Source organism: Gymnoscopelus braueri (genome assembly GCF_963280865.1).
Source record: "Gymnoscopelus braueri genome assembly, chromosome: 10".
In the NCBI taxonomy this organism is placed as follows: domain Eukaryota; kingdom Metazoa; phylum Chordata; class Actinopteri; order Myctophiformes; family Myctophidae; genus Gymnoscopelus; species Gymnoscopelus braueri.
Window position 1 is genome coordinate 15,448,591 of NC_137611.1, and position 25,739 is coordinate 15,474,329.

Here is a 25,739-nt window from a genome sequence, read left to right on the forward strand (position 1 = left end):
GGACAGCCCCAGGGTTGATTTCGTCGACTAAAACTATGACAAAAAAATGTTGGTCGACTACCTTTTTTCACTGACAAAAAGTAAATAAAAACGAAATAAAAACTAAGCTACTATGACTAAAACTAAGACTAAATATATTGGCAATTTCATCAACAAATAAAAACTAGACTAAAATGTTAGTGAGGGACTAGTGGAGAAGAGATCCAGTAGAACTAAAAGACAAGTCATTTTATGCTTGGTTGCGCTCGGGTGTTGCGCTCTGAAAATAGCAGATCTACAAGCTCACAACGCGTCGCGCTGCTACGCGTTGTGAGCTTGTAGATCTGCTATTTTCAGCATGCAACCATGGGTGTAAAATCAACCATTACGAAGCCATCAAGGCACAGCCAAAATACATTTTAGTCGACTAAATCAACTGTAGATTTAGTCGACTATAATCGTATGATATTTAGTCGACTAAAGCTAGACAAAAAGTAAAACATTTCAGGTGACTAAAATATGACTAAAACTAAATGGAATTTTATTCAAAAGACTATGTTAACTAAATTTGCTGTCAAAATCAACACTGCACAGCCCCATTGACTCACAATACATGCACAGAATCTCTGCACGTACGTCTATACGTACGTACGTGTGTGGATGTACTCATGACACAAATAACAGTTCCAAAAATTTATATTTCTTTTTATGTAAGTACCTGTGTAATGGTACCTACGCCTGTAGTTCACGTATCTCGAAAACCGTTCAACCAACCAACCAACCGACTGCAAATTCGGCTCGCAGACGACCCGAGGGAGTGCAGTGCCCGGTGCCAAGTCGGGTCGGACAGGCAGCTGTCCAGAACCGCCAGAAAAGCCCCTGGCCGTGGCCCAAATGAGCCAATTAATTGCCATGGCAACCCCAGCCTAAGCTTGATTTGGCATATTCCCCACACCTGTCATTTGAGTACTTAGTCAGTCCACTTTTCACAGTCAGTGAAATGGACGTTTTCACAGTCATATGGGCATGCCCATGTATGGGCATATATACTGATAACATCAGGGATCTCCATATATGGGTATAAATGGGACAAGGACTGACGAGATCTCCATTATACTGTATGGGCAAAAGGGACTCAGACAGACAGACAGACAGACAGACAGACAGGCGGTTACAAAGGGTACTCGGTGACAACGGTTATTGCGTAACAGGGTGGGGCATGCGTGCCCTATTTGAATCGTTCCCAATTTGCATCGTTCCCGAGTAGGCCGGGGCAGCAAAATGAAAGTAAAATAGTTCCGAAAGTATATTAGTGGAGCTATACGTACTTCCATGGCCTACTTGCAGTGTACGTACAAAGATTGTCCCTGATTGGTCCAGCGGTTCGCGAGATTAGCTACGGACACGACGACTCACGGACAAAGACACTATGCCATAAAAATCTGTTAACAACGTGTTCTGCAATCAGCTAGTTGTGTTAAATATGTCTGAACACTTAAATTGCTTTTACTGAGTGCGTGCGTGCGTCGGGGCCGTTGTCTCTCGGCAATCTCAGCTTTCCGCGCTCGCTTGCGGTGCGTCTAATGCCTTCCTACGTCTCAATGCCGGCGTTCATCTCATTAGCTTTCTGCATGTGAACACATATGGCGGCGGTATTTTCGTTGTCAGAAGCCAACTGTTTGCAATTGCAGAACCTAATCGTTCAGGCCCCCGAAAGAATTAATCTCAATGCGTGGATTCCGTGCTGCGCGCCGGAGTACAGCGAATGCCCCCGTTTCACACACACTCATCCCCGCCTCGTTAAGAACCAACGCCCTGCGCCGGCTCATTCAGCCAAATCAATTACAATTTCATCCGGCTGTGTTTAAGATTGCTATCGCCGCCATCCATTCGCTCCCCGTCACTCCGTTTCTAACTCTCTCTTTCTACAACCCCCCCCCCCTCCCCCACTGTGTTAACCCCTCGCCCCCAGACGCTCATCCTCCTCCCACCCCTCCGTCCCCTGCCCTATAACCTCCATCACATCCCCTCTTTTTAATTTCCATCCACTCCTCTCTCTCCTCTCTTCTTCTCCTCTCCCTCCCCTGTTCTACACGTATGTCTTCCTTCTGTCTTCTGTTCCTCCATCTGCTCTCATGTCTCTCCGTCCTCTTGTCGTCTCCTTCCCTCCCTCGCTTCACTCTATCCCTCCTCTACGGATGAAGGCATCAACCTGTATGAACGAGGCATCAACTATAGAGCATCGCAGTTCCCGCCCCTTCCGGATTCCACCGCAAAATACTTCCCATTGACATTTCCAAAAATATTTATATCAATTAATTTAAGCCTAGAATCAAGCCATCCAGGGTCCTGGTGAATCATGACCATAAAACGTTTGATTCTGTGATTATTATTTTTTTAAAACGGCAAAACAAAGGGTATTTATTAAATATAGTATATCATATAATTAAATATAAAATAAAAAAAATCACAGAAAAAAAACGTTTTATGGTCATGATTCACCAGGACCCTGGATGGCTTGATTCTAGGCTTAAATTAATTGATATAAATATTTTTGGAAATGTCAATGGGAAAAATGCATTGAGTTTTTCCTTCCGGCACCAGGAAAAACCAGGAAGTGGGCGGGAACTGCGATGCTCTATTATGTTCAGTCACTTAAACATCAATTGAGGGCGCTCGGGTGGCGCAGTGGTGAAATCCCTGCCCACCACCACAGAGGTTGTGGGTTCGAATCCACCGTGGTGCATCCGGCTTTGTCGGGCGTCTACACCAGGGGTAGGCAACCTGCGGCTCTTGGGCCCTCTCCCGTAGCTCCCAGTTGCTTGGGCAAAGAAGTATGCAAAGGAATAAGAGGTTTTCTTTCTTTTTTTTTTTTTTTACTTTAGGCATAAAGTTAACACATCGGGTGCCAAACACGGTCTGAACCGTGTTTGCGCAGAGTAGCGGTCCGGTGCCGAACACGGTCCAGACCGTGAAATATGTCTTTTTGTTTTTTTCGTTTTTCTCCACACGGGCGGGGCTAGAGCAGCTCTGGGAGTACCCATTGTGATCTTGAGAAGGATAGGCCAGATAGATCACCGGAAACAAAAACATGGCTCCCATCCACTTCCTGTCTATTTCCTTCTTTAAAACACCTATATCTCCGAATCTGTTTCCGGTGGCGAAAACCGGTCATGCGCGATGCGCGATCCCCCCCCATTGTAACTCGCGAGTGAAATGTTATCGTTCCAGGCTGTAGCCAGGGTCATCGCGCAACATGAATGGATGTTTTTTTTTACATGGATTTGCTCCTCGTGGAGTCTAGAGCTTTAAACAGCAAAGCGCAGTCAATGGGGAGAATTCTGGCACCCAACGTAAGTTGTTATGAAAAAATGCTGGCACCTGATGTGTTAAGTTATTAAAGTAAAGTTATTAGTACAAAGAAAGTGTCGCCCGTACACCAGATAAAAATAAGAAACTAATCATTGAAGGAAAATAAATAATGTATTGATGCTTGGTTTGTTTGCTTTCACCACCAACGTTTCTGGCTTACTGGTATACTTGATCTGCTTTGAGAAATTAGCAAACAATAAAAAAAATAAGTTATATCAAAACACCAGAAAAAGCACACAAAAAAAGCCGCTCGAGACCGATTTTTAATAATCTTTTGGGCCAAAAGTGGCTCTTTTGATAATAAAGGTTGCCTACCCCTGGTCTACACGAACACAATTGGCCCGTGTTCGGGGGGAGGGAAGCCGGGCGGGGAGGGAGATATATGTCACTGCATGTAATCCTATACGGGCTGCGGGCGGCACCTGTCAGCTGGGAGTGTTGGGCGGGAGGTGTAGGACGAAGGCTCTATACGTCCTCCTGGTGCGGGCTCCTCACTGGCAGGTGAGTCAGTAGGATACGACAGCAGTGACAACACAGCAATGTGTGTGGCGAGGAATGAATTGGTATAACGACTAAATTGGGGAGAAAAAGGGGTAAAAAAATAATTGTCTACCCAAAATAATATAAAAAAATTTACATCAATTGACAAATCCCATATAGATGTAATTGTGTTTGATCTTTTTGTGTATTTTGTGAATATTTTGTATTACGATTTATTTTCGGTATTGTTGTTCTGTTTTATATAAAGAGTAGCCTCGATCTCCAGGCTTTTATTGTTTAGTGTTGCTAAAAAATAAAAGCCTGGCCCAGCACGTCGGTGTACTCGGTATAAGGAAGTGTTTCACTTCCCAACCAACCAGAGTGCAGTGGGCGTCGCTCGTAATGTTGTGTTAACGGGGCGGGGGTTGACGGACAGATCGGTGAACCAATGGGATCAGCCGCAGTCTCTCGCCGGCTCTTTACACCCGCCCCTCTATACACGAAATCAGGAGCGTTGGGGCAGTCTATATAAAGAGTGACTTCTCTGAATCACTATGATCACTATAATTCGTCTATTTTGTGTGATGTTTAACTATTGTCTGTTTTTATTGTTGACGTTTTTGTGTGGAGTGGACCCCAGGTATAGACTACCGGCCAATTTGTGGGAGCTAATGGGGCTCCAAATAAACGATAAGGAATACATGAATTCGTAAAGGGTTACTCCTCACGCCCCCGGTGTGTGTAAAGACCTTACATCCTGTTCCTGTAATTCCTCTGCACTAAACAGCCATAAAATGTACTTAAAACACACAAACGATGATAAATATCTCAAGAAACGAAGATAAACAACCACAATTACCACCCTCCTTCTCCCTCTCTCTCCTCCATTGCAGTGCCCATCCAGGCCGGTGTGATCACGGGCTCCATCATCGGCGTGGTCCTGGGTCTGCTGGTGCTGATCGTGGTCATTTACTACCTGATGAGGTTCCTGGTGGCGCGCCGCGTCTTCAACCTCAGCGTCAGGTCAGTGCCCGGCCTGTGTCCCGTGGCCCTGTGCCACGGGCTGGGGATGACGCCAGAGCCCATCCCCGGCACCGAGACCTGCGTGGCCAAAGCGACCAAAGCACCTAAGAGTGTGGCGGTAAAAGTGGCCAAAGCACCTAAGAGTGTGGCGGTAAAAGTGGCCAAAGCACCTAAGAGTGCGGCGGTAGCACCGCCGCACTCTTAGGCCAGAGCTATGCTTAGTTGCGTGCCGGTTGTCACGCTCTGAGCCTACAAGCTCACAACGCGTCGCATTGGCATCGCGTTGTGAGCTTGTAGATCGTCTATTTTCGGCGCGCAACTAAGCGATAATTAACGCTTTAGGGCTGTCCCGCACACGTGGCAAGGCTTATATAGAGGCTTGAAGACCTTGAAGAGTATAGAACGAGGCAGGTTGGTTGAGTTGTTTGAGTGGCGGTCAGCTCTTTAACAGCGCTGCCCCCCCCTGAGTTCCATCGCCTCCTGCAGCCAGCGAGCGTGACATTGAACTCACTACCCCCCCACTCACTCACTCAATCTAAAACGCTCTAAAAAAGAGCATCAGCTGAATGGCTTTAAACGCATCGTAATGGTAGCGTCCTGCTTGAATAGCAAGGAAGGCAAGACTGAGAGATCGTGACCCGAAACGTAGCAAACGATTTCGACAAGGTCTGAGAATATTAGACTTTAAGGTCCTCAGCGACTGTGAACGACCAAGCCCAGGCTTTATACCTGATATCCAGTTGCTCCAGGTGGTGCCCCGTGCAGCCAGGGGGTGAGAGACCTGCGTTTTCAGACAGGGCCCACCCAACACACAGGGCCCACCCAACGCACAGGGCACACCCATCACCACTAGATGCTATAGTTTGCTGCTGTTGTTTTTTTTATAATGATAGCTGCCAGGCAATGCTGCCCAGTGACCACTGGAGGGAGAGATGGATTCGACATCCTGACATTGTCTTTTCTTTTGTCCCCTCCAGCAAACATGGCAAGAAAAAGAAGGAGGGTTCACAGCAGAGACAGGCAAGTTCCCTCCTCCTCCTCCTCCTCTCCTCCTTTTCTTCCTTCCTCAGACCGCCACCCCCCCCACCCCCCGACGCCCCCCATCCCTCGCCGTCTCCCCCACACACCCAATACCCCACATACACACACACACTCATCACAGGTACACACACACACACAGATATTTCCCAGGTTATGGAATGCAGCCAGTGAATGCAACAGCTTGTGTTTGCTGTCGCGATCGGACGCTCCATAAGAGAGAAGACGACGGCGTCTTGGAAGAGATTAGCGTTGTGTTTGTGAATTCGGGCGGAGGGGAGCACGGGGGTCTGAAAACATATGGCGCATGTTGCCTCTGTTCTTCTTCTTCTCCTGCAACACGCCACACGACACCTCGGCGCGCGCACGCACGCCGCGCCACGGATGACGGGCAAAGTCGGCGGCATGACGGGTTTCCGTAAATGGTATTTACCCCCTCCTGCGTCAGTCCCAGTCCCAGCCAGCTGAATATAGTGTCTGTGCAACGCTCACATCCGGCTTCCTCGTTCCAAAGCCCCCAGTGCATTAATACCAAAAGAACATCTCATTCAAAGAGACGAAGTTCCTCTCTAATAGCTGGTGTGTTCAAGCTGTTAGAAATTCTAGTGCTGTCTCACCAGAACAAACACACGCACGCACGCACGCACACACACACACACACACACACACACACACACACACACACACACACACACACCACACCACCACCACCACCACCACCTCCTCCTCCACGTTGCATTTATACTGCTCACCCCACTGCTTGGTTTCATCCTCAAGGGCCAAACAACAATGGAGGGAGTAAATAGCTGCGAGGCAAGAAGAAAAGAAAAAAACAAAAATCAAACCAGTGACTGTGAAATGGCTGGGGCCGGGTCACAGCGTTAACGCTCCGCTGCCGCAGTGAATGGGGCCTTGATTTGCTTACTGCGCGCGTATGCGCGCGTGCGTGTGTGTGTGTGTGTGTGTGTGTGTGTGTGTGTGTGTGTGTGTGTGTGTGTGTGTGTGTCTCTCTCTCTGGTGTAGGGGGCGAAGAGGTGCAGGGGGAGGGGGGGTGGATTGGCGGGGTGGACGGAAGCCGCTGATTTTGCTCAATGGGAGTCAAATGAAAATCACCAGTTGCCATTATGAGACTCGGCCATTATCAGCAGCCAGCCGCACAAAGCTTTTGGGAGTGTATTTTTTTTCATGTGGAGGGGCGGCATAGCCTCAGGCATGGGGACTAATCAGAGCGTTTTGATGGCTTGGCGTGGCTCCTCCTGTGCATACAGACTGTAGGGAGCTGTTGGTCCCCGGCCTTCATGTAGTTTTGATTGCTCACTCACGACCGCACGTCGGGGCCTGGCTGTAATACAATACCAGGCCCTTCCCCCCCCCGGAGGCCACTTCATGCCATGTCTGATAACGATAAGGGAAAAACAAATCTCGGACATTAGGAGTTCAAGATGCTGTCTTTGCTGCACAGAGAGATTAGCCAGGAAGCAGAAGGAGATAAACGGGAGGGATAGTCAGGAAGTGGAGGAAACGGAGGAGGGGGGGAGGCGGCGGTGACTTGGCGGCGGCGCGTCACTTTGCCTCGGGGTGCGATCCAGCACAATTTGGGCTTTTCATGGCTCTTAAATGGTAAATGGTAACTTTATATAGCGCTTTTATCCAAAGTGCTTTACATAGATTGTGCATTACATTCACACACACATTCATAGACCGATGGCGGAGGAAACCATGCAAGGCACCAACCTGCTCATCGGGAGCAATTAGGGGTTCAGCGTCTTGCTCAAGGACGCTTCGACACTAACTCCGGGGGGAGCCCGGGAATCGAACTGGGAACCTCACGGTTGCCACCCGGCCCGCTCTACCGGCCACTCTATACCCCTGAGCCACTGCTGCCCCATATAGTCTCCATATAGGCCCGTAATGCCTGTATATACGTATAGCTTTCATAATCATACATGTAGCTGCGTAGCAGTGACGCGCGCCAGAATAGCCGATCTACAATTCCCCACGACGTGCCACTCTGCGTCGCGCCGTGAGCTTCTATAGATCCGCTATTTTCGGCCACTAAGGGACACCGTCGTACGGCGTGAGAAGAATAAATCCCTGCGCTGCGCGGCTCAACCCCTTATCGCCGACCGACCGCCTTCTCCCTCAAAGGAGTCTTTCCTCTCATCTTCCAGGAGAGAAACTCTCCAGCATCCCCACCTCCCTGTCTCTGCCTCTCTCTTCTGCTGTCACATGATTGTCAGGTTACTCACGGCGCCCGCAGTCGGTTGCTCTGAGCGCCCCGCGGCGGATGAAGCGACGCATATATGAATAAATAAACAAACTCGCAAAGCCCAAAAAAAAAAGGGGGGGGGACACTCTGAAACGTTTGACAGCGTTGCCATTTACAGTTATACTGTACTCAGTGGTTGGAAAAAGTACTCAAATGTTTTACTTAAGAAAAAGAATCAATACTGCCATGTAGAAGTACTCCGTTACAAGTAAAAGTCCGGAATTCAAAATTTACTTTGAGTACAAGTACAAAAGTATTGGTATCAAAATGTACTTAAAAGTACCAAAAGTAAAAGTACTAAAATGTTTGAAAATAGCAGATCTACAAGCTCACAGCGCGTCGCGATGCGACGCGTTGTGACCTTGTAGATCTGCTATTTTCAAATAGCCTATGTATAAAACAGGGCTAAAGTGGTTAATGTATGTTCTATAACGTAATAATTTATATCTGCAAAGTAACTAGTAACTAAGGTTTTCAAATAATTGTAGCCGAGTAAAAGCACAATATTTGCCTCTGAGATGTAGCGGAGTAGAAGTAAAAGTATAGACAATTGGAAATACTCCAGTGACGTAAATGTGTACCTCAAAATTGTACTTAAGTACGGTACTTGAGTAAATGTACTTAGTTACTTTCCGCCACTGCCTGCAAGTCACAGCGAGGGGGGAAACACTCCATAATGCACTCTTCAATGAGAGAGAGAGAGAGAGACTATGTCCTCTCTGTCTGTGTCATACTGTAGCTTATAGAAGGAGCCACAGCATACAGACTACAGGGAGGCGCCCTGTGGGAGGTGCTCAGCGCTCCTCATAAGCGGTTGTTTGATCAACTCTCTCTTATTAGGCATCTAGGCTGAGGCTGCTGCTGACATGACACAATTCTGTATCAACCGCACCATCTCGCTTTGCTGGGCTTGCACTACAAATGACAAGAGGAGTGAGAGAGCGAGAGATTTACATCGAGAATAAAAGAGGGAGGGAGGCAGGGCTAGAGAGAGAAGAGAGAGAGAGAGAGAGAGAGGAGAGAGAGAGCGAGAGAGTTACTCCCCATTAGGTGGAGTTGTGGTAGGGGAGTTTGCCCTGCAGTCTCACAAAGGCTAGGCTCATAGACACACACACACACACACACACACACACACACACACACACACACACACACACACACACACACACACACACACACACACACACACACACACACACACACACACACACACACACACACACACACACACACACACACACACTACTGGAATGATAATTGAGTGCACTCGGTATCGATCCGAGCTCTCTCTCTCTCTCACACACACACACACACACACACACACACACACACACACACACACACACACACACACACACACACACACAACACACACACACACACACACACACACACACACACACCCCACCCATTCTTCGCTCCATTCCCCTGCGTGGCTCTCCTCCCTTCACTGCCCTCCCTCTCTCTCTTTCTCTCTCTCTCGCTCCCTCTCTCATTCACATTCCTTTTATCCTCCGGTCCCCTGTCTCACTCTCTTCAGTTGCACCCCTCACCACCCCCCTCCACCCCACCCCACCTCCTCCACCCCCACCTCCTCCGTCTCCTCCCATCTCTCAGTTCCTTTGACTTTCCAGCTGACCATGAGAAGCGTCTATTCGTCTTTTCTCTCCCACGTCCTTTTCTTTTGCCCCCCCCCCCGTCTCTCTCTCTCTCTCTCTCTCTCTCTCTCTCTCTCTCTCTCCTCTCTCTCTCTCTCTCTCTCTCTCTCTCTCTCTCTCTCTCTCTCTGCAGGTTCTTTAGCGTTCCTGATCAGGTTCGGTTCCGGACAGCAAATCATTACCTCTCACACTTCATCTACCTCTCAATCTCCAATATCCTCTCTCTCTCTCTCTCTCTCTCTCTCTCTCTCTCTCTCTCTCTCTCTCTCTCTCTCTCTCTCTCCAGCCTCCCTCCTCCTGACCCCCCCCCCTCCCCCTCCTTCACCTGTCTCCTCAGTCTCTCTGCCCACCTGCCTGCCTCTCCATCTGGAGACAGAGAGAGAGAAAGAGAGAGAGAGGGGGGATGGATAGATGTATGGAAGGACGGATGGACGGAGGCAGAGAGAGAGAGAGAGAGAGAGGAAGTAGCAGTATTAGTATGCGGCGAGGCAGACTCGACCACTTAGCTGAACCTCACCTCGCTCCAACATCGCTGTCGTCACTGTCGAAAAAAAAATTAAAATAGAACCTGTGTTCCGACGGATCCATTGTAGTTTAATTTAATTTAATTATGTAGCCAACCAAGCCCTCGTTTAATACGTTTCATCGGTTCAATGTTAATAAAGAAACCCAGACACACTTTCAACATTTTTCAAAAGCAGCAAAAATTAGCAGACGTACAAGCTCACAACGCGTCACATCGCGACACGTTGCGAGCTTGTAGATCAGCGATTCTTTGCGTGACACTATCATACGACAAGGTAGGGCATTGATTTAACACATATAAAGTAGATTTAGTCCATCAACCTCTCTCTCTCTCTCTCATTCCTCCTCTCTTCCTCCTCCTCGCCTATAATGCGAGGAGTGGCGGGGGGGCGCACCATGCCCCCCCCCCACCGCTCCTCTTATTATAGCCGTCAACAAGGGTTCTCCTCCTTCCATGCATTATCGCGCCGCCTCCGCTGTGTGTGTTTACACCCAGAGAGGCTCTCCCGCCTGGTGTGTGTGTGTGTGTGTGTGTGTGTGACTGTGTGTCTGCTCAGAGCAGTCACAGTTAAGCCTGATTTTACACTTAGTTTTGTGCGCCGGTGTAACGTGTTGTGGGACACATCGTGAGCTTGGGGATCTGCTGCTGTTGTCGGTCGGTCGGTCTGCGCAGCACGGCGTTGCAAACCAAGTATAAATCAGGCCTCTTCTTCACTGTGGGCAGAGCTGAGGAAAACGCCACATGTATATATAGCTATGCACACAGCTACAGCATAGGTGCAGTGGTGGAAAAAAAGTACTCAAATGTTTATCTTCAAATAGCCTAGGTATAAAATAGAGCTAAAGTGGTTAATGTATGTTTTATGATATAATAATTGACAATTGCAAGTGAGTTGAGTAAAAATTTGCCTCCGAGATGTAGTGGAGTAGAAGTAAAAGTTTAGACAATTGGAAATACTCCAGTAAAGTAAAAGTACCTCAAAATTTTACTTAAGTACAATACTTGAGTAAATGTACTTAGTTACTTTACACCACGGCGTGTATAGCAATGCACACATATACAGTAGGTGATGTACGATGATGCAAGGGAATTGGATCTGGGGGGAGGGGTCATTTTTTTTCTCCAGGCACCCCCTCCCGCTGGGGAGTGCGCCTTTAGGCTAGCGACCCCCACGGCGAACCCTGCCGGTTTGATCGCTGACCCCCTCCCGCCGCTCTCTATAGCGGAGAGAACTGAAACGCACAACTGAAGAAAGACACACACTCCTCCCCCCCCCCCCTCCCCCCACTCACCCACACAGACACGGCCGACTGCCTATAGGGCAATTAGAGGCTAGTTTTATCGGCTACAAAAAACGGGCCTTAGGTGTTCCTTTTTCGTGCCTTATTTCTCCAACCAGCTCTGATGTGTCTCTGGATAGAAACCATCCCCACATCCCTCTGAACCTCCCTCCCACCACCCCCCCCCACCCGCCCCGCCCCTCCGCTCCCCCCGATCCCGGCGCGCGCACTTCCTCCTCGTTCCACCCTATCTGCTTTTCCTCTTATCTCCATCTCAATCTGGTCTCTTTTCTCTCTGTTGTGGGGAATTGTCGCGCTAAATTGAAGCCACGGTCTCCCTACTTTAGGTGCCTTTTATCTAGCAGCCCGTCCTCCTCTCTCTCATGTATAGACTCATACCGACTCCCCCAGCACCGGCTAGCTCGCCCGTTTATCCTTTCATACGTAGATATATCCTGAAAGGAGGCTTTTCTTTCCCTAAAAAAAAAAGACAGAACGCGCTGTTCTTACATTGTCACACACAGCTAGCTCCCACAGTAACAGAATAATGAGTCTTATAGTGTACTAGTTAGTTCTCTCGATGCCGGGGGTCCTCCAGGGGAACCGACCATGGGGGTCCAAATGGACCCTTATGGTGTCCGTATAAACTCCTGAGAGTGTACAAGTTGATCCTGATGGATAGGTTCCGTGTGTACTCTCAGAGTTAATATACACGGTGGGATTTTACGCTGTATAGACTGCGGGGTCCCAGATTTATTTTAAAAATTGTATCAAATGTGGGATCCTTGGCCTCATGCATATCGTCTGTCGGGTGGAAACCTCATTATGTCCAAAACTGTTACTTTTCATGATTCAAATTCAAAAAGCGTCAAAAGTAGCAGACCCACAAGCTTGTGGATCTGCTACTTTTGACGCTCTTTCGTGTGATGCTGTAGTATGATCCAGACCCATAGAGAGAGAGAGAGTTAGGTCACTAGTGTCAAGGCAATTTGAAAATGTGTAATATTACCCATTTAAGAGAACTCTGTCATAGTAGATCGCAGTAGACCAGGTTCCTGTGACCACTGGTTTGCATACGCACAGAGCCATCGTACCTAGAGGTGTGGCTCGCCTTCAAGACGTAAGGTTTCAATGATCAAACAACATGAAACAATACCTTCTCTATGCTGATGTTTGGGTTAACACTTCACCCTGAGGGGGGTGGGAGGGGGGTCTGGGACAAGCCTATAGGGTCTGGGACAAGCCTACTTAAGGGGATGCAAGAGACAGCCTCAAGTGAGTCCGCATGTATGTACCATTGAGGACATGTACTGTATGTTCACTCCACTGTATTAATACTTTTGGGCGTTATTTTTTGGGCGGTGAAACCGCCCCTATAAGTGAGGTTTGGATATTTGTACAACAAATCCTGCGCTGTGATTGGCCAAAAATGTACCCGCCTAACCCTGCACCGTGATTGGCCAATCACAGTCTATTCAGGACTGTGATTGGCCAGTGTCATATGACACATGTGCATAGCCCTATATAAGAAACCATAACTTAAAAAAAACAATACATTTGTTTTTTTAAAGTTATGGTTTCTTCCATCATAAAGAGTGTTTCAATAAATGTATTTATTTTTGTACATGATTGGTTGACTCCATTCAGTATTGTGATTAGCTAGCAAGACACCGCCCACTTCACACAGGGTGTGATTTTTTTTAGCATAGACTCCCATTGTAAGGATGGAATGCGGAAGTTCTCTTTCTATCTCAATGAGGAAGTTCCAATGTTTGGAACCTACAGGAGGCAACATCCCGCTTTGTGGCGAGATCAAAGCGTGACGCAACTCTCTATCTCTATGGGTCTGGTATGATCCAAGTATACGGCGTTAATTTACGAAAAGAAAAAAACAACACAAAAAGTTAGAACATGGAGATACTGTAGGGGGTTTCTGCCCGACAGAGACCATATCAAACCATGGGGGTCCGTGAAATTGTCGCACGTGTGTGTGTGTGTGTGTGTGTGTGTGTGTGTGTGTGTGTGTGTGTGTGTGTGTGTGTGTGTGTGTGTGTGTGTGTGTGTGTGTGTGTGTGTGTGTGTGTGTGTGTGTGTGTGTGTGTGTGTGCGCACTGTATTGTTTTTTTACCGTAACGTATGTACTACATGCTGATGATGATGATGTTTGCCTCTCAGTTTGTGTCACAGGTGATTGGATCCTTCCTGCCACACACTGTAGGATCTACAACCACAGAGTTATAGATCCTCCTAACGCATGGTTACCTGTTTTGTCCTCCTCCCTCTTACAGCTCTGGACTCCACCCCCCCTCAGTCTCTCCCTGAAAAAACCCTAAACCTGTGTCTCCGTCCCCGTCTCTCTCTCTCTCTCTCTCTCTCCTCCTCACAACGTCCGTCCTCCTTATAACCCGTCTCTCTCTCTCATCATCCCGTCACACACAGCACCTCCTCCTCCTTGATGCTAACCCCGCCCCTCCCTCCGTCTCACTCTCCCGCCTCACGCCTCCTTTCCTCCTGAAGTGACTCTCCTCCCCTTGTTCTCCACCGCCCCGCCCCCCCCACCCCACCCCACCCTCTCTCTCCCCCTCTCTCCTCTCTCTTCTCTCTCTCTCCTCCCCACACAGGGTGGCCCCGCGCCCCCCGCCGCCGACGCCAAGGCCAAGGCCGCGGCGACCGCCTTCTCCTCCTCCTCCTCCTCCTCCTCCTCGGAGAAGAAGAAGCAACAGGAGTCACGCAAGGATAAGAAATAGGATACGGGGTCGGGCTGGGGGTTGGCGGCGCTCGCCAGCCGCCTCCTCCAGCCCGTGGCGGTGGCCATCCCGCCGGCGTGGCGGAGACGGGAGCCGAAGGAGGGGGACAAACCGCAGACCCCGACCGCCGTAGCCAAAAATGAGGGGGGGGAGGAGGAGGAGGGGGGCCGCGTGCTGATGACCATCGAGCTGGAGCTCACCCGCAAGAACGGCGGCGGCGAGGAGGAGGCGCGGGGGGCGAAAACGCGGCGGGACAAAGGGGCGGCGGCGGTGGCGTCACTCGGCGGTCTCTACTCGCGGCTCACCGACCGGTTGGCCCTCAAAAAATAAATAAGGGCAGGACGAGAGAGGAGGAGGAGGGAGGAGCGAGAGAGACGAGGGGGAAAGGGGGGGTAGTGGGGGGGAGTGTGGTCGAGGATAAGCGGGGAGGTATTGGGGTGAAGGTGGAAGTGACGTCACAGAGAGAGAGAAATCTATCCCTCGGATAGACGAGTCAAATCATGTCTCCTCCCGGCCGTCACATGGCGCCATATAGGGTTTACAGACACTCCCCCACAACCCAACCCAACCCAACCTCCCCCACCCACCCAACGACCTCTCATCAGGTCAACGAACTCTCCTGTAAAAAAGGTCCTGCCGACAACGCCAAACCCCCCGTCCCCCTGCCCGGGTTTTGATAACGAAATCTCTTAAAAAGAACAGTTCAGTTCAGGGCGTGTTTCTTATCACCTCACTTTCGGTTCACTTTCCTCGCCGTCATCGTCCTCGGCATCCAGAGAGAGAGAGAGAGAGAGAGAGAGAGAGAGAGATCAAAAAAAGAGAACCTCTCCTCCCCAAACGTCCGCTATGCCTCACGACTCCCCCGGCGGCGGAGGACAAGCCAATTTGCTCTCTCGGAGATGACATGTCAAACTGTTAACTTTTCCCCCTCTCTCTCAACACTGATCATACCGTCCCTTCCTCTCCTCTCCCTCTCCTATATCTCAGCCCTCATCCTCCCTTCCATGTTTCCCACCTCTTTTCCACTGTGAATTCTGCCTCTATACTCTATCCCCCCTCCTTTTCCTTCTGCCTGTCGCCTCTTCTCGTTAATTCAAATTATAGAAGTGATTTATATGCTAACTGCTCTATCCCTTTTTTTTCTTCCTTGCTCTCTCTTCCCCCTCCTCCTCCCTCTACACTTCCCTCTACCTCCTCCTCCTCCTTTCTTTTCTCTCTATCTTTTCTCCTTATAGATAAAGGTCTGACTTCTTCATGACTGCCTCCACTCCTCTAGCCTGCTCCCTTCCTTTCCGCCCAGCCTGATGCGGCCCCCATTATTCCCCATTATCTCTACTCTTTCAAGACAGTGCTGGCACTAAGAATAGTCCTACTATATCAGTAGCTACACTGCATAATGATTTGATAGCGGCCATGCGGGAGACCCTATATATGTATTGATTGGTGTTGCACTGTACAAAAAAAAATGGATATAGTATGGCTTAATGACACGTAGCGTCCGTCGATGTGTGAGCGGGTGAGAGGAGCGGGGGGGGGGGGCTTGAAACGCGTCCCACTGTGTTTAGAGTCGCCCCCCTCCCCTCCCTCCGCTCACGCGACAAATCCTCCAACCCCTTAATGTTTATGACTCAATCACATCCATTCTGAGAGGTGCTCAGAGAGCATTCTGGGAGGGAGGGAGGGAGAGAGAGAAAGGGAGAGAGAGGAGAGAGGGAGAGCAGAGTGGCAATAGAGTCGGGAGAGAAATATGATTCCGGCTCTCAGCTGGCGTTAGATGGAGGTTCAAGCCCCTCGCACCCCGGGGTGATTCAATCCTCTCACATTTAAGCTAATGGAGGTTGTCGCCCAGGCGTCCCGTCCCTCCCTAGCCCTGGCTGAAGGGGCTATTTCTGGACCCCCCGTTATTATAAGAGTGTACAGGCTTTTTACTGTAACAAGAACGGCAGCACCTTTTTAAAAGGGAAAACTAAATACAATGGAGTCAGAGAGACAGAGAGCGAGAGAGAGAGCGAGAGAGAGAGAGAGAAGAGAAAGAGCCTTTAGGGGTCTCCCGCTATGTTCTATTTGACCATGAGCCGGTGAGAGAGAGAGCGGGGCTGGCCTCTTGTTGACTCTGCGTTGTGACTGACAGCGGGGAATGACGTCACAGCCGGTCGACGAGGCCAACAGCGGTCACTGTCTCAGCACACCGACAAAAGGGTTTTACCAGGAAGGAGGAGGAGAAGTTATTTTAGGTCCAAGTTAATCCGCTCATACGTTTCTCGCCCTCTCCTCCTCCTCCTCCTCCTCCTCCTCCTCCCCCCAGCCTCCTATCTGTCCAATGTCTCCTCTCTACCCAGGGCTAATTATTTTAGCACAGTTAGTCATTAATATAAGATCTCTCCTCTCTTTCGGGCCTCAGCCAATTTTTCTATAGGCCTATTTCTTTTCCTCTCCTCCGCCGTTCTTTGCTTCTTTATTTATTTCCAGTCTGTTTCTCTCTATTTCGCGGCCATCTATCACACACTCTCTCTCTCTCTCTCTCCTGCTCTACCCATTCAATTTTCTCTTTCTTTACATTCTCCCTTTTTTCCTTTATCTCTCTCTCTCGTTCTCTCTTCCCTGTCGTCCGGTAGCTCCGTATATACTCCCTCCAATTTATGCACAATCGTATGACGGAAATAGCAGATCTACAAGCTCGCGGCGCGTTGCGGACGCGACGCGCCGTGAGCTTGTGGATTGGCTATTTTCCGCCATGGGACACACCGCCATACCGCAAAGTATAAACGGGAGCTTTATTCCCCTCCATACTGTAGGCTGGGCCCGTTCTATACACAATCCACTTCACTCTTAAGCCTCTCCTTATCAGACTTCCAGGCCCACGGCTCAAAGCCCTCCTGTCCTTTCCACTCCATTCCTCCGCTTCCCTCCTCTCAAACCCGGTGATGGACATCTTTCTCTCTCTCTCTCACGTCTCTCCCTTTCTTTCTTTCTCTCTCTCTTTCTCTCATCCACCGCCACTCCCTCCCTCCCTCTACGATCTACAAGCGTCCTCTCTCGTCCTCCAAAACTTTCGCCTCCACCGGAAAAAAAAGAAACTTCCCTGTCTGCCCTCCCATCACCACCACCACCACAATGCTCTCCTCTGCCCCCTACTGGCGAGGGAAAGAAAACGAACCCGGGGCAGCAGAACTCACCTTCAATTACCCTTTTTTTTCCTTCCCTCCATTGAAGACGCCAAACAAGAATCGTTTAATCTATAGCTATAGCTGTCTTGATGGTCGTAGATTTTACGACGTGTGTTCTGTGCATGTGTGTCCAGTAAGACTGAGATATGATTATATTTATAAAAAGAATTAAACTGTACATGTCAACATTTTAAGTAAAAACCCAAATAATGTTTTCCTAGAGATTTTTCCTTTTTACATACATGTGTGCAAGACAACAACGTGGGCAAACGCGTTGAGTAAAAACACAGGGGAGAAATAAAATCGTACTGCGTGGAATATCCACGTTATATTATTCTATTTCTGACCTTGTGTTTATGGAGGGCTCTGTGTGGCTGTTGTTCGGTGTATATTTAAATCCCGGAGGGAAATGGGAAAATCGCTTCTTGTTTTTTATTGTTGTTATTATTTCGGCAGTCAGCGACATATAGCGCGGCGGTGAGAGAGAGAGAAGATGAGCGCGGGATAAGCGGGCCGAGACTCATCTAATGCGGCCTGGGGATGGGGAAAAGGGGAGGAAAAACTGGCCATGGCGGACGAGACTTATCTAGTGTGTTTAAAGCCTGGCCAAACCTCCATATGTATCACCACAGATATGGGTCTTCTCTGTCCCCCCCCCACCCCCCCTAGAGCTTTCCTTTTTGTAAGATGCTACTGTCACAACCCCAAAGGCCATAGATGGATCGCGATCGACGTGCTCGATATGGCGCGTGGTTAGCATTAAAAGTTGATTGTTTTTTTCCCTTTAAACTCAGCTACTTTGGGCATGGAGGTGTTATAATCCACATCTTTATAACTCTTGGGGGGGAATAAACACTATATTCCACTAGCCGCTGTTTAACTATCCGGTCAAATGGATTGGTTAGAATGTTATTTTCTTTTTCACTCTCTCTCTCTCTCTATTCAAAGGCCACACAGATACCTGACATAAAACAAACTGCCTTTTAAATACCTTTAAAACACTGTTTTTGTTTGTATGTTTTTGTGTACTGTATTAGTTATGGTTGCACAGTAACATTCCTTTCTTAGAAATGACTGGAGATTCTTACTTCTTTTCTTTTTTCTTTTCTTTTTTTACACTTGTTTTCTTTTAAAGCTTATGTTAATTAAAGCACACTAATGAGATCTGACTGTTCTGTATAATTTGTTGTAAAGAGAACGTAAATAAAAAGATATTAAAGCCCTACGTGCCTATGTTGTCAACAGAATACACGGGTAAATTGGAATATCTTTTCGCTTTTCTTTGGTTTAAGTAACTCGTTGAAATTGTGCAAAATGATTAAATGTGTCGACTCGGCTTAATGTCAGTCGACAAGATTAACATTAGCCTTCTTCAAATGAAAAGGAGATCCTTCCAAATTGAGATAATATGTATCATTTGAACCTCAAGAGTGTGAACCTCCCGTGAATTGATTGCTGCCATCAAAGTGAAAATTCTCATCACTGCCAAAGTTAATGAATATATCTTCCACTTAAGCCGTACGCCGAATAGAGAAAATAGCCCATCTACTGTACAAGAGATGGGATTTTTTTTTGCTTTAATGACATGCTCAAAATAGGGACGCCCAGGTTTGAAAGTAATTAAGGTTAATTTGCAGGTAAAATGGCAACATTACAGACGGTGCAGTCAACTGTAAATTCGAAATACTGAACAACTGGTTCCCTTAAGCTTGGTCTCGGGTGGAGGGCAGTGTTGTGGAAAGAGACTTGTCAAAACTCATTGCTCCCTGAGCAACACGACGCTGACTGGTTGAACGGACACGCCGCCATTACCCCTGCATAACTAATCTGTTAGGAAGAACTCATTATGATGAACCAGCCATTATATATTACTGTTCAATTATCACTACTAAAGCTTGTATTCCAATTAGACAGAACTCACTCAAGCTGACCTTCTGGTTGATAACCTTCATTCATCCGGTAGAGATTACTGTGTGTAGACGTTCTCTTTCTTCTGAGCTGTATTATCGTGCTTCATACTCTATACACACAGGAACGCCTTATATTAAGGGCCCACTACATCTTCTCAAGGTTCAAGGTTGCTTTATTTTGTCTCCCTTGGGAGAAATTTGTCTTGGAGACCAAGGACCAGCTGCATACATGCACAATGCAATACATTACAATACAATACAGTAGAAAAAACAATAAGACACACTGTGACAGGCACAACCCTAACAGGCATTTAGGCCTATAAATCATGGTAAATGGTGCATTTATATAGCACTTTTATCCAAAGTGCTTTACATAGATTGTGCATTACATTCACCCATTCACACACCGATGGCGGAGGAAACCATGCAAGGTACCAACCCGCTCATAGAGAGCAATTAGGGGTTCAGTGTCTTGCACAAGGACACTTCGACACTGTGTGCGGAGCTGGATATCGCAACACTGCTGGACCGCGCCACATATTTTGTGCATGCTGCCAGTAGGCAAACAAAGTAACTCCACCCCAAATCTTTCAAATCAACATCATCAACCTCATGGCGGCGCAATACTTGCCCGCTTTATGTTTTGACCTATAACTCTTGAACGGTAGGTACAGTAGGTTATACAATAAAAAAATATTTTCCCCTGGATTCTTGGAATCATGATATTCCCCATATACAGTATGCCTGCCTGACGAGATTTAGCATTTTCTTCCAAATACACCTTTTGCTCCTCCAACAGATTCTTTTCAGAAACTCAAACGCTACACATTATCCCTTGAGTCATGAGATACCGACTCAATACCGATTTGCAAGTTTGCATAGGGGCCTATTTAGCAAAACAATGCCAGCAATCATGAATGCGTCGTCCGATTGACCCCAAATATGAATCACGTTGAAGGGCCCACACACGTATATCCACGACTTTCCAGTGTCCCATGGCCTCCCCAGGTCTTGCGTGAATTATGGGCGTCACTTGACTTCAGCACTTGATAATAAGCATTGATCATTCATTTGAAGTAACTAAGTACATTTACTCAAGTACTACTTACTGTAGGTACAATTTTGAGGTACATTTACTTTACCAGAGTATTTCAAATTGTCTATACTTTTTGTTCTACTCCACTACATATAGATATAAATAAATACATTACATTATAAAACATACATTAACCACTTTAGGCCTATTTTATACCCTTTATACCTTATATATATGATTTACAAGCTCACGATGCGACGCGTTGTGAGCTTGCACGTCTGATATTTTCAAACATTTTTGTACTTTTACTTTTGGTACTTTTTGATACCAATACTTTTGTACTTTTACTTGTAACAGAGTACTTCTACATTGCAGTATTGATACTTTTACTTAAGTAAAACGTTTGAGTACTTTTTACACCACTGCTAATGTCATGACCCTTATGTCAGGTTACAGTGTTCCGACATTATTGTTGACTGGATCACTCAAATGAATTGAATGACTGACAACACAGGTGAAGCCCATAATTGGCACACCCCCTTTTCCCCAGTAAGCTCCCTGGGAAACTTGTGGATACCGCATGGACCACTGCTGTTAGCTGGAACTATGTGTAATACTAATCCCAGTCGCCATATTAAGAGTTCCAGCCACACCTGTCTCCTAATGCATGACTTGCCCCATGTCTATTGAAGCGGGAGGTCTCGCCATATTAAGAATGTCATGTGCAGTGTGCAATATATCTGTATTAAGAATGAGCCAATGATTATGCTCCTTGATTTAATTGTCTAATTAAGCCTCAGACAATGTGACGCGTCTCTTTTATTTGATTGCCAATTCATATAGTCTGGTGGGTTTTTGTCAGTTTGGAGCGGAGCAGTCTTTGAAGCAATGTTGTTGCCACATTGTTTTTTGCAGTTTTATTTTAAGTAAAGCATATTTTTTGATGACAATTATGGTCTCCGAGGACTTGTTTTGTGAGTCAAGCTTCAAAGCTTATGACTGTTACAATAGAAGTGTGAACATTTACTGAAAGAAAAGAAGATTGCCACTTTGCCGCAATTAAAATCATCATAATTGTTATCATGATGGTTATGTTTGTTGACATGTTCTATTTATTCATGGTTTGTGTGTTGTGCTTGAAAAACGAGACGATGCATCTCAAGACAGAAATGTCTAATTAAATACGAATAACTTTTTGAATTGAATTGAATTGAATATTCTCAACCGATATCAAGCGCTTTGGTTTGTTGCAAATGTCAGACATTATGTTTTGATAGGATACTCATAGTTAGGGTTAGGCTTATTGTTTTAAAACACAGAAAAGGTTTAGTCTCAGTTAGGCCTACTTATACAACTCAAAACATCTTTTTTTTTGTTAGGGCCCCTCTTCTTAATATGGCGGTGACGTTGACGTACGGCCCCAGTGTGGCCAATATGGCGTCTACGTATTTATGTCTATGGAGGGGCCTCGAAACGTGATTTCACTGATCATACGGGATGTCACAAATGCAAAAAGGTCAACCGTATGTTGACCTTATAGAATGCTATAGAAATGCTATCCCCCCCACCGCTTTCTCTAGGCCTGACAGCTGCAACCCGAGACTTACACAGCCCTGGGTAGGCCACCCGGCCTGGCTCTGCATGTACAGTATATCCCGTTCTAGTTACAATTGAAATGTGAAGTGCCTTGCTCAAAGGGACATGAAGACAGTCATGTTGAGCCAGGTGAGAGCATTACCCATTCATTATCATTATGTAGGGGCGGCATTGGCTCAGGGGTAGAGTGGCCGGTAGAGCAGGCGGATGGGAGCCGCGAGGTTCCCAGTTCGATCCCGGGCTCCCCCAGAGTTAGTGTCAAAGTGTCCTTGAGCAAGACGCTGAACCCCTAATTGCTCCCGATGAGCAGGTTGGTGCCTTGCATGGTTTCCTCCGCCATCGGTATATGAATGTGTGTGTGAATGGGTGAATGTAATGCACAGTCTATGTAAAGCACTTTGGATAATAGCGCATTAGCGCTATATAAATGCACCATTTACCATTTATTTTTTACTATTTTATCACTCACCCAGGCCAGGCTTTCCAAGCCAGTTCAAGGATTTGAACTATCAACTTTGTGTTCATAAATAATCCTTATCTAACCTTAAGGATGTAACCCCACCCCCACCATAGAAATTGGATTCCAGCACATCATTCTCAGTGCCCATTTTGTTAAAAGCAACATGGCATAGTCCTATTATGCCCCCCACACACATATTCAGTGTTAATTTAATCCTTTTAAACAAATGTAACCAAACCATTACGGGTCCATTTGGTTGCATAAAACAATTTGTACACTCTGTGAGCAAGGATTACTGCCTGAAGCTCATCCTTTACCTGAGTGCCATCAGTGGTGGAAAGTAACTAAGTACATTTACTCAAGTACTGTACTTAAGTACACTTTTGAGGTATTTTTACTTTTGTTTCCAATTTTCAGTAGGCTACTGTTTCTTCTACTCCACTACAATTTTTAGAAAACCTTAGTTACTAGGAGTAGTTACTTTGTAGATTTTGATTATTATTACAAAACCTACATTAACCACTTCAGCCCTACATTTCAGCCATTTGAAAATAGCAGATCTACAAGCTCACAATGCGTCCCATCGAGACTTATTGTGAGCTTGTAGATCAAAAGATTCAAAAGATCTTTTTGAAAACTTGTGAAATGGGACATTCTGCATAATAAGTACATTTTGATGCCAATACTTTTGTACTTTTACTCAAGTAAGTTTTGAATGCCGAGATTTTACTTGTAACAGAGTATTTCTACATTGCAGTATTGATACTTTTACTTAGGTTTTTTTTTTTTTACTTTTTCCACCACTGAGTGCAGTATCTACTACTGAATGAGTGGTACAGGATAGTGTTCCTTCTGTACTATTTATCGTGCATTCATTGAAACGATGTTCAGACAAACTAGGATACAGGTTTTTCTATCAGCTGTGCTGGCAGGTTCAAATTAAGTGGTATTACAAAAGAGCCAGCAGACCAGAGTAGAGCAGAGCAGAGCAGAACAGTAACAGGTGCATCCAATGTAATAGCCTAATTAAGGAAAGCACATCCAATCACTACAGTGCTCAGAGTAAATGTTCTCTCAACAATTGGGGGATTTACTTTACTTGTATTGTTTATTTGCAGAGGGACAGCATATTAAACGTAGGGAAAGTGATTTTATTTGGTGTTAAATATCTATATTGTTGTGGTAGTAGGCTACTCATTGTAAGAGTGTTTGTTCAGTAACAGCAGCATGTCTCTCCAGCTCTTTATTTAACAGAAAATGCATTTTCAACGCGGGATACCAATGTTATTAGGATATATATTATATATATAATATATATATATAGTATAGATATTAGGATAGAGAACTCAGACAGGATACAGATTACACAAGTGAAATTGGAAGTGATCAAAGAAATGAGCACTGGAACTGGAACACCATAAAAATGAAACTGATAAATGGGTACTCTCAGTCTCTCCTCAGTCTCCTTTTAATTTCTCCAGAAATGTTGCAACCCACCTCAACATGTATTTTCTTTTTATTGAAGAGCTAGAGAGACGGGGAGGAGTAGCCTACCCTTTTGAAAATAATTATATATATATATTGTTTTAACCAAAAAATATCACTTACCCAATTAGCTTTGGTCCAGAGCGTTAGCGAGAGTTCTCCACTCACTAACGCTCTGGAACAGAGCCAACCTTTAATGAAGTGCACTCCAAGTCAGGACAGTTAAGCAGTGTGTGTTTTATTATTTAATTTTTGTTGCAGCCTCCAGGCGGCGCTGTGGCATAAAAGGTCGGCGCGGTGCTGTCACACATAATATAGAGCGTCGCAGTTCCCGCCCACTTCCTGTTTTTTTTGGTGCCGGAAGAAAAAACTCAATGCATTTTTCCATTGACATTTCCAAAAATATTTATATCTATTAATTTAAGCCTCGAATCAAGCCATCATGACATGACATGAATCATGACCATAAACGTTTGATTCTGTGATTTTTTTTTTGTTGAAAACGGCAAAACAAAGGGTATTTATTAAATATAGTATATCATATAATTAAATATAAAATAAAATAAAAATCACAGAAAAAAACGTTTTATGGTCATGATTCATGTCATCTCGTGATGGCTTGATTCGAGGCTTAAATTAATAGATATAAATATTTTTGGAAATGTCAATGGAAAAATGCATTGAGTTTTTTCTTCCGGCACCAAAAAAAACAGGAAGTGGGCGGGAACTGCGACGCTCTATACTGTAGGATAGGTGCCTGTTAGTTGGATTGGTCCAAATGTCAGTATTAATCAAAGTTTTTTTTTTTGGAAGGATCAAGTCACGTGAATGGCTTGTTTGGCTTTCCGCCCCGCCCCCATCATCAGTGCAGTTGTAAACAGAGCAGCAACGTGAGAGAGAGTTGTGAGATGTTTGAGAAGAAGGATGTCATCTTGATCAAATATGGACCCCAAGCCAATTCCCAGTAAGAAAAAGAGTGAAAGGACAAGTGTCTGTCCTGACTGTGGAGGAGACTGTTTCAAAATGACTGATATTCAAAGCCCATACAGTAGATAGACAGTCAAATATGTTGCTGCAGTCAAAGTAAGTTACACAACACTGATTCTTCTCAACACATGGGGTTCTCTGGAATACTTTAGACCAGCTATGATTAACAATTAATCATTTAGCAGCTCTCAGGTCCGTGGTCTAATCAATACATTATGCCCAAGATGACAGTGAAGTGACAATTGAAGACCTTTTTACTACATAAAAAAATTATTAAAAATACCATTACTGCATCAAAAGTAATCAACAAACTGTACTAAACTGGTCAAACATTGGCCAAATTGTCAAATAATATAAGAAAGAGGCAAACATTTTGAGAATAGCTGTACAAGCTCACAAGGCCTCACAACGTTTGTATCGCTTGTAATGATGATAATGATAATGATCTTTATTCACATAGCACCTGTCATACATAGGATGCAACTCAAAGTTACACAAAAAAAGAATAATAATTGTAGATCTGCTATTTTCACAATATTTATCTGTGGAACTGAGTCAAACTAAATGGTACGCCTCAACTCCTTCATTCCAAGTGCTTGTCAGGGTGGGGGGTCCCCAGTTTAAATATGATTATTTTGGGGGGGGTCCCCAGTTTAAATATGATTATTTTGGGGGGGGTTGCCAGTTTAAATATGATTCTTTTAGGGGTTGTGGCCTGAAAAGGTT

At 46.0% G+C, this 25,739-nt stretch overlaps 2 protein-coding genes across 4 annotated transcripts in view; both read left to right on the top strand.

Annotated features, from left to right (window-relative positions):
- mpz (myelin protein zero) overlaps window positions 1-18,762 on the top strand; it is a 32,165-nt gene extending 13,403 nt beyond the window's left edge. Inside the window, exons 4-6 of one of the 3 annotated variants that reach the window (XM_080441021.1) lie at window positions 4,725-4,854; window positions 5,832-5,874; window positions 13,914-18,762. In XM_080441021.1, coding sequence (XP_080297147.1) covers window positions 4,725-4,854; window positions 5,832-5,874; window positions 13,914-13,958 — 218 coding nt within the window. In that variant the 3' untranslated portion in view covers window positions 13,959-18,762. The remainder of the gene's footprint in view (window positions 1-4,724; window positions 4,855-5,831; window positions 5,875-13,913) is intronic. The other 2 variants (XM_080441020.1, XM_080441022.1) reach the window with 2 other exon arrangements.
- Window positions 1-25,739, top strand: part of lig1 (ligase I, DNA, ATP-dependent) — a 228,321-nt gene that overhangs the window by 155,458 nt on the left and 47,124 nt on the right. The window lies entirely within an intron of this gene.